This window comes from Lupinus angustifolius, unplaced genomic scaffold, assembly GCF_001865875.1.
Source record: "Lupinus angustifolius cultivar Tanjil unplaced genomic scaffold, LupAngTanjil_v1.0 Scaffold_78_8, whole genome shotgun sequence".
In the NCBI taxonomy this organism is placed as follows: domain Eukaryota; kingdom Viridiplantae; phylum Streptophyta; class Magnoliopsida; order Fabales; family Fabaceae; genus Lupinus; species Lupinus angustifolius.
Window position 1 is genome coordinate 32,935 of NW_017723734.1, and position 9,067 is coordinate 42,001.

Genomic DNA, 9,067 nt, shown 5'->3' on the forward strand with positions numbered 1-9,067 from the left:
TCATTTTATTTTTTATTTTTTATTTTTGGTATATGCTTATATAACTTTTATTTATTTTATTATTAACCTATAATAATAAATTTATTATATTAATAATGGTATCTCTTAAAACATAAGAAGTGTTCAATCATTAAGTGGATGGTCTTTTAGATAGAAAATTCTAAAATGTCTAGTATTATTTGATTTTTTTTAAGTATAAAGACTATTTGAAATGGAAAATTATATAAAAATAGATATAAACTTCAGTGGAATTTAAAATTAACCTCAAAAAGCACATACAACAAAAATACGCAAATAAAAATAGTATAAAAGTTATTGCTTTTGGTACCACTCAATTGTAATTTATAAGAGGACATTGGTATAATTGTTTTGTAACACATAAAATATGTGATTTCAGCCATCATACGATTGTCATCTTATGTATAATGTGGTGTGTGAGGTAGAATGTCTCTTCAATTCCTCAATTATTTCCTATTATTTAACAGTATAAATATACTTAAATCTATAATCCTAAATAACCTCCTATCACTATCAAATATTTATACAATATTATTATATTATTTATTATTTATTTGGATTACTTTTAAAATAATCAATAATATTAAATATGAAGATGAATAATGTAGCAACAATATATATATAATTCATAACAAAAATTACATACCTTTTTTCTCTTAAACTAAAGGCTTATATCTCACATCTTAGAATATTTGTCTTGTTCCCATCTAACGGCATGCATATTTTCATCTCTAGTCTATAATCAAAGTTTTTCTCTTTTTTATTTTTTAGACTTATTTTATTGTTGTCTTTCCTCGAACAACGCTATGATAGCATAACTTCCAGAATCTCAATTGAACAAAATAAAAGAGAATAATATAGTGACAATTCAGAAAATTTATGTAATGTAAGTGCATACATTTGTTTTATTTCTAAAAATTATTAACGTCTTTTTTCTTACCAGAAATTTGAGGGATGAGAATCACATGTCCCCATCAAACATCATATAAGATGTTCTAGTAGAAATTTGTAAAGTTTGATCGGTCCGAGACGAGATATAAAAATTAAGAGGAAGGTGATTTCTTGTCCAAATTTGAGTGGGTGGCATATGCGATTAGATGCCACATACAATGTCAATAATGTTTTCCATTAATCTGCCACGTGGCCTTCTGAACGAGTAAATCAAACACTAATAGCGCACACAACATCTTATATATCTATACTATATATAGAGAAGAGAGAGAAGTGGTTTTTATCCACAGTTTCCGATCACAGAAATGGCTTCTTCGTCTTCTCTCATCAGCGACACTCCCGAATGGAACGATTTGAAGGTAATAAATCATTCATCCTTCATTTTATTCATAGATTATGTTCTGAACTCATATTTGCGTTCGTTTCAATCAGGCGCATGTGGAGGAAATTAAAAACACTCATCTTCGTAATCTTTTGACCGATGAATCCAGAAGCCAATCCTTGTTTCTGTATTAACCTAGCTTCTCTTTTTTATATAAATCAAATTAATTATTTGTAATGTAATCAACAATTTTTCTGATTTTTGCACACACATACCTAATTACCTATTACTATGTAGTGATTCGGATGGAATTGTTCTCGATTATTCAAGGCAACAAGCCACTCTTGAAACTATCCAAAAGCTCTTCAAATTGGCGCAGGTTGATAGTTATTTACTTACTTTCATAATCTTATTTATTTATTATCAAAGGCTAAACACTAAATTGGACTTTGTTTAACTTAAATGAATTAACTATAATATTATTATGTTATGTAGGCTGCATCCCTCAAAGATAAGATAAATCGCTTGTACGGTGGCGAGCGTGTAAGTGTTTCTCTATAAATCTAAACAAACTTCTACATATATTAGTTTATGTTAATTTCTTTTATGGATTCAATTTACATTTTAAATGAGCCAAATGTTAGAATGGCTGCGATTCTGTATGTGATAATTGATTAGTAGTATAGTTAATTAATTAACTGTTAGTTGCTTTTAGTTCGTCAGTTGTAATATTGTATTCGTTAATCGATTAACTGGTTAGTTGTTAGTTAGATAATGTAGTATATAAAAGGTAAATCCCTTAATCCTTGTAATTCATTTTTTCAATGAGAAATAATGAGGAATATTATTTTTTCTCCTTCTTCCTTATTCAAGTTTTTCTTTCTCATTCATGCATGACTCTTACCATTTTAACACCATGTGATTCTTTATTAGCTACCTCTTTTAGATTTTGATTCAAGTTACATTTTCAAATGGCTGCAGTTTACTAGTGATATACATAGGGAGCTTCTTAGTATGGAAAATGAGAACAATAAATTTTTTACCATTAGATCTTATTTGAATAGTAAATGCACATAAACATTGAGTTATTGGATGGTCAAGATTCATTGTCTCAGATGATTAAATTGCTAAGTGTTATCACTGTCAAATTGCTGAAAATTTTGATATGATTATCATTTTTGGATTCACTTTCAGATAAACAGCACCGAGAATAGGCCAGTGCTTCACGTAGCCCTCCGTGCTTCAAGGGACGCTGTTATAAACAGTGATGGGGAAAATGTTGTGCCTGAAGTTTGGAAAGTTCTTGACAAGATTAAGGACTTCTCTGACAGGATTCGCAATGGATCTTGGGTAATTTTCTACTCCTATATATGTACATATGGATTTCTTTTTCATGGTTGACCTTGTGAGTATTAACAATTAAGCCTGTTTTCATAGGTTGGAGCTACAGGAAAACCTTTGAAGGACGTTGTTGCTGTCGGAATTGGTGGCAGCTTCTTAGGTCCATTGTTTGTACACACTGCACTTCAAACAGGTTGGGTGATTATTGCCATTCTCTTTCGTCATCGGTAGCAATTCAACCATTATTTTTTATGGTCCTTTTATATGTTATATGCATAGAAAACATGTATACAGTTATACAATTATGTGTGTATTATTTGTCTTAGTTGACGGCAATTAAAGTGTTAAATAATTATTTTTTATCTTGCAGACCCTGAAGCCAATGAATCTGCAAGGGGCCGTCAGCTGCGCTTGTAAGTATATACTGTTAATGGAGTTTCAAGAGTCTAATTGCAGGGTTTAGTTTACTGCAACTATATGATATTTGTTTTTTCTGAATCTAGCTTACTAAAGCTACATATCTTAAAGAAAGCTGTACTATTGCCATAAAACCAATCTCATCCTCTATTTTAATCTATCCGCAGTCTTGCAAATGTTGATCCGATTGACGTTGCTAGAAATATCACAGGATTAAATCCTGAAACAACTCTAGGTAATTTATTATACATGCAGATAGATATAGAGTTTTAACTAACATGTCTCTTATAGTTTTTTTTCTAATAATTGCAGTTGTGATTGTTTCAAAGACTTTTACAACAGCTGAAACCATGCTGAATGCTCGAACACTGAGAGAGTGGATTTCATCTGCACTTGGGTAATTGCAATATTAAGAGAAGTTGTTCAAAGATTGTAGTGTAGTCATTGTTTGAGGGTTCTCTACAGTTTCCTACCTTTTTATGTGGAAACTTACAGAATGGGACCTTCTCGACTTTCTTATACCCTGTCCCTTCACTCCTTCTAAATCTGTGTAGTTTTTCCAAAGGATTATTGACATTAGTGAAAATGTAATTATATAATGAACTGAAGACTGTCTCATGGTATGATTACTTCCAGGCCCTCTGCAGTTGCAAAGCATATGGTGGCAGTCAGCACAAATCTCACGGTATTACCATATTTTTCTTTTTTTTTGGCATTAGCTGACTGAGCTTTCTTCAATGTTTTACTATTTTTTAAATTCATGAACTATGTCTGCTTTTAATTGACCATTACTCTGTCCCAAGACATATACTTTCCTTGCTTTCTTAAATACTAAATTATGTGCAATGTTTGCATTCACATGCACCATCTAAAAATTATCCACTGTGTGGATCATTGATGGATTTAATTCTCTCTGCCAAAGTTTCCAAACAGCAGCAGTTCATAATTGATTAATAAAACTGTATAGACAGAGTCAAAATTTATTTGGTATTATTTTTTCTCTGATATTTTTCATATATATGTGATAAGTTCATAGACAATGCATTTTCTATTCAAAATAATAGCCGAACCTTTATCTATTTTCCTTGTTTAACTTCTGTTGCAGCTTGTGGAAAAGTTTGGTATTGATCCTAATAATGCTTTTGCATTTTGGGACTGGGTTGGTGGTCGGTACAGTGGTGAGTAATTTTTATTCTATCTTCACACTGCCAAATAAAAGGCCATATACATTTCAAGTTTTCAACAGATTTGATTCTGATAACCTAAATATATGGCTTGCAGTTTGCAGTGCAGTTGGAGTGTTACCATTATCTCTACAATACGGTTTCTCAGTAATAGAGAAGTATGTCTTTTATCATTCATATGATTCCTATCCGCAGGCACTTCTTCTAGAGGAGAATATTCCTATAAATAGTTTTAATTCATTGTGGTTTGATCTATTATAGAAACATCTTGTCTGTTTCACCCTAGAGTAGGATTTGGAGGGTGGACAAGCTTTATTATGCTTCACCTTCTTCTTCCTTAAAGGAAGGTTATCAGCTTGTTAGATTAAATGAAGGTCGTAGATAAGATTTCGTTTGATATATATGCTAAATAAGAAAAAGCGCAGTCAGGTCCCAATTTAAATGTATTGATATTTACAAATGTGTGCTGCATAATACTTGCACGGGTTGTAAAATAGAACTTAGTTTTGATTCTCCCTTTATTAAATAGATATTTAGTTACTTATGCATGAAGCTACAATATTTTCTTTATGATGACATATTTTTTCCTTCGAAGGTTTTTGAAGGGGGCTTCCAACATTGATCAACATTTCTATTCACAACCATTTGAAAGGAACATTCCAGTAAGTTACCCTATTCTAAGCTTTTATACTCGAGTTTTATTGTACACATAGATTGCTGCACATTCAAACATATATTTCTCTACCGCATACTGACTACCCTTCCAAAGCAGCGAAGGAGTCATAGAAGAGATAAAAAATTTATTGCATAATTGTAATATAACTTTGTCTTTGAATGTTTTGTATGGATCTCCCCAGTGGAGTAAGTTAATTCTTCCCCCAAGTAATGAGTTTATGGCTTGGTTATTGATGTTACTGTCTTATATTTTAAAATAAAGGTAATGTTATTTTTCACAGATATTTAAAGAGGGAATGAGGAGCACCTTTCAGCTGTTTCCCCCCTCTCCCCCTTGTTTCTTTTGCCATTAGTAGGATTACCATTTACCATCCCTCGAAGCTCTTTCAGAACCATTTAAGATGAACTAGTCATATAAATTCAGATTATTTTGTAATCAATTCTAATTTATTATCAGTTTTGTTAAAATTTGTCTTGATCCAGTTATAAATATAGTATTTAAAACGACAACAACCAAACCTTAGTCCCACTAAGTGGGGTCGGCTACATAGGTTGAACGACTTCATAATGCTCTATCATAAATCATGCAATTTATGTCCATTGACAAAACATTGATCTCTAAACTTTTCCTAATTGTTTAACCTTTGTTTTTCTTGGCCTTTCTCTATTTTTAGAAATTAGACTAACTTCCATTTGATCACTCTCCTCATCGAGGCTTCTAACGGCCTCCTTCACACATGTCCAAACCACCCAAGGCACAGTTCTTTCATATTTTCTACAATAGTAGCAACGCTAACATTCTTTTGAATGCATTCATTCATAATCCTATCTTGTTTAATATGTTCACTCATCCAACTGCAACATTCTCATCTCTGCTATCTTGGGTGTATTCTCTCGTGGATACTTTACAGCCCAGCATTGAGTCCCATATAAAAACTGACATACAAACAAAGCAAGAGAGAGAAAACAATAAAATTGAAAGGATGAGTGTGTAAAAAAGTTGGATTAGAAATGAAAATTAACCTTCGAATTTTTTTTATAGTCACCAAACCCCTCATATTTAAAAACTGACTCCACTGCACCTAAATATATATTTTTTAGATGTTCCTAAACACCCCTTTGATGTTTTGGAGATGGGAAGGAATTTGGCTCACTGCAAATTTTCATATCCATTGGCTGAGTGAAGGACCTTAGGTTCTTGTATTTAAAATATACCTTTTCATTTTCCCAAATACATGATGAGATGCTCAATAACAATTTATGAGTGCTTCAGGTGCTTCTGGGTTTGTTGAGCGTATGGAATGTTTCATTTCTTGGATATCCTGCCAGAGTGAGTACATTTTGTGTTTCATTTATATTTTTCTTTGTTCTTAGCCAGCTTTGTTCAACTAAGCGATCCTTTTGGTACTCTTCCAGGCCATCTTACCTTATTCTCAAGCTCTGGAAAAGTTTGCCCCACACATTCAACAGGCAAGTCAATTGCAGCATTGTGCATGAATATTATTTTACTGCTACTTAATTTGTGTTCCTATATTAAATTTATTTATTCATTTTTATTAGGTCAGCATGGAAAGTAATGGCAAGGGTGTTTCAATTGATGGTCTTCCTCTACCATTTGAGACCGGTGAAATTGATTTTGGTGAGCCTGGAACTAATGGGCAGCATAGCTTTTATCAGCTCATACATCAGGTGATCTTTACGTATTCTATACCAATGTTAAAAGCTAGTAACTTAAAGACAATACCACCACTGTGCTGACTGCTGACTGTTAATTTTGGCCTAAAAAATTCTCATGAAAGTATTATGCAATTGCATGTTGTGCTTTCTATTTCAATCCCAATTGTTGCTCGTTTTGAATGGTAATTTTTGGTTCAAGTTAGAGAAGTTGATGCGAGCATAAGTTTCACAAGAACTTCCATATATGTATTTTTTTATCTTCCCCCTCACCATTCAAATCAATACGAGAGTACAAATATGCTGTGGTATAATAGCTATCTTTAATCAAAGTTTCCCCTAGGCTATTTGAAACCCATAACTTGTTTTGTCTACATTAACTTCTCAATTTAGACATGTCAGTATATTGCTTGCAAAACCTTTGTGATTTAATAGGCCAAGAAGTCTTATGTTTAATAATTTGTTCATAGCTAACCTGACGTTTCTGCCTTGTTATTGGTGTTGCGGGAAAGACCAAAGGGGATGGGGGAAGCTTAATTAACATGATACTGCAAACAATAGGTGTTTAGATATCAGCTATGCAGCAACTTATTTTCTTCCCTTTTCCTCTATTGCAATTTTAAGTGCCTAGCTTTGGTTCCTCTTATTTAATATTTCCATTCTATGAAAAGTATCAATGTTTACAAACTGTTCCATTGAGCAACTTGTATCTCCTTAATTTTAGGGGCGTGTGATTCCTTGTGATTTTATTGGAGTTGTAAAAAGTCAGCAACCTGTCTATCTGAAAGGTAAAGAATACATATCAACACTATAAAGTTTCATCATGATAGTTGACTTGTTTGAAATCAGCCCTCTGATACTTTTTGAACAATGCATTTTATAACCAGATGAAGTGGTCAGTAACCATGATGAGCTAATGTCCAACTTTTTTGCACAGCCTGATGCCCTTGCATATGGGAAGGTATATTTGTCCGTGCCTTTTTTTTTTGTAACTAAATCATAATATAATTTTAAATAAGATTGCCTAAAGCTAAAGTGGGGAGTCTGCCTCGACGTCATTATCTTTATTGTAATTCACACATAATAGTATAACATTCTTCTAAATTAAAGCTAAGATGCAATTTTAGCTAGCACAGAGCATTTGTTAACAGCTTGACTAGATTTTTACTAGTATTCTTTTGTTTGATAATGGGAATATGACCATCCGGCAATTTCTTGTAGACAGCAGATCAGCTGCAAAAGGAGAATGTTTCTCCACATCTTATTCCTCACAAGGTGATTTCCCTTCTGCTTCAATACAAGTCTTAGTTAATAGCTAATCCTAAGTCCTTACCTAGCTTCATTTGTGTATAAAATATTCTGCAGACCTTCAGCGGAAATCGACCCTCTGTCAGCCTTCTGCTTCCATCATTGAATGCTTATAATATTGGGCAGGTATGAAGTCTGCCAGCTCTTAATTACTATTTAGAAAGAAATGGTTGGTTTCTGTTTAGACATGTTTTATTGTTTCAGTTGCTTTTATTGAGCATGTACAACCAGAAATTAGTAGTTATATGAGATGAGATTTGTGCACAATAATGTATTGAACTTTAATGTTCATATCCTTGAAACTGTTTCTGATATTCTAAACTAGGCATTCACACTGGACACCACATTTTAACTGGAAGTATTGTTTGTTTGTGGCTATGCATTGGGCGACTTCAAAATCCTAGGAATATCCGTAAACTATTCAAAAAGCAAAAGCATTTCTGTGCACATCTAGTTAGATTAAGTTACTCAAATTAATATGATAAAGGAGCATGCACATTGCAAGGATCGTATTTAGTATTTTATGCTCAAGCCATGTTCTTTATCATCTGTTCTTTGATGGATGTTTTCACAGTATCTTGAGTTTAATGTGGTAATGTGGTATCACTATATCAGAATAATTGCAAGCAGATGGTATCTTCTGACAAATAGTTTTATGATTTTAATTTATTTTCTCCTTGTGTTCATATTGTTTTCTCCACATCCAGTTTTGTGTATGGTTGTTGATACTTCATAGAATATAGCCGCTGTGCATATGTGGGTCTTCCATGCTTGAGCTCTTTATTCTGCATAAGTTGGCCACATACCTTTCTCATGATATGAGAAACTAATTTGTCATTGTCAATGTTTGTTTGTTTTCATGATGCAAACACTCACTAATCACTATAGTAACTGCTGGTACTCTTGCAATTAGGGTCTATTCAACAAAAATAACCAAGCTTTAGTCCCACTAGGTGCGGTGGAATTATGGTCTATTCAAATTACTTTATTAACTCTAATTTCTTCTATGTTTTTGTGTTCTTCAGCTATTGGCAATCTATGAGCACAGAATTGCTGTAGAGGGTTTCATTTGGGGCATCAATTCTTTTGATCAGTGGGGAGTAGAGTTGGGGAAGGTATGTTTTAGATAAATGACTCTATCATGTTACTATCTGAGATATATATATATATATATATA

General features: G+C 32.8%; 1 protein-coding gene across 1 annotated transcript in view; it reads left to right on the forward strand.

Moving 5' to 3' along the window:
- Positions 1-1,196: 1,196 nt before the first annotated feature.
- LOC109339495 (glucose-6-phosphate isomerase, cytosolic 2B) overlaps positions 1,197-9,067 on the forward strand; it is an 8,850-nt gene continuing 979 nt past the window's right edge. Inside the window, exons 1-21 of the mRNA XM_019576948.1 lie at positions 1,197-1,328; positions 1,402-1,478; positions 1,589-1,670; positions 1,787-1,834; positions 2,486-2,641; positions 2,729-2,825; positions 3,003-3,045; positions 3,217-3,284; positions 3,362-3,446; positions 3,686-3,734; positions 4,155-4,227; positions 4,331-4,391; positions 4,829-4,895; positions 6,182-6,238; positions 6,325-6,378; positions 6,469-6,597; positions 7,307-7,370; positions 7,470-7,543; positions 7,804-7,857; positions 7,948-8,016; positions 8,916-9,005. Coding sequence (XP_019432493.1) covers positions 1,275-1,328; positions 1,402-1,478; positions 1,589-1,670; positions 1,787-1,834; positions 2,486-2,641; positions 2,729-2,825; positions 3,003-3,045; positions 3,217-3,284; positions 3,362-3,446; positions 3,686-3,734; positions 4,155-4,227; positions 4,331-4,391; positions 4,829-4,895; positions 6,182-6,238; positions 6,325-6,378; positions 6,469-6,597; positions 7,307-7,370; positions 7,470-7,543; positions 7,804-7,857; positions 7,948-8,016; positions 8,916-9,005 — 1,551 coding nt within the window. The 5' untranslated portion in view covers positions 1,197-1,274. The remainder of the gene's footprint in view (positions 1,329-1,401; positions 1,479-1,588; positions 1,671-1,786; positions 1,835-2,485; positions 2,642-2,728; positions 2,826-3,002; positions 3,046-3,216; positions 3,285-3,361; positions 3,447-3,685; positions 3,735-4,154; positions 4,228-4,330; positions 4,392-4,828; positions 4,896-6,181; positions 6,239-6,324; positions 6,379-6,468; positions 6,598-7,306; positions 7,371-7,469; positions 7,544-7,803; positions 7,858-7,947; positions 8,017-8,915; positions 9,006-9,067) is intronic.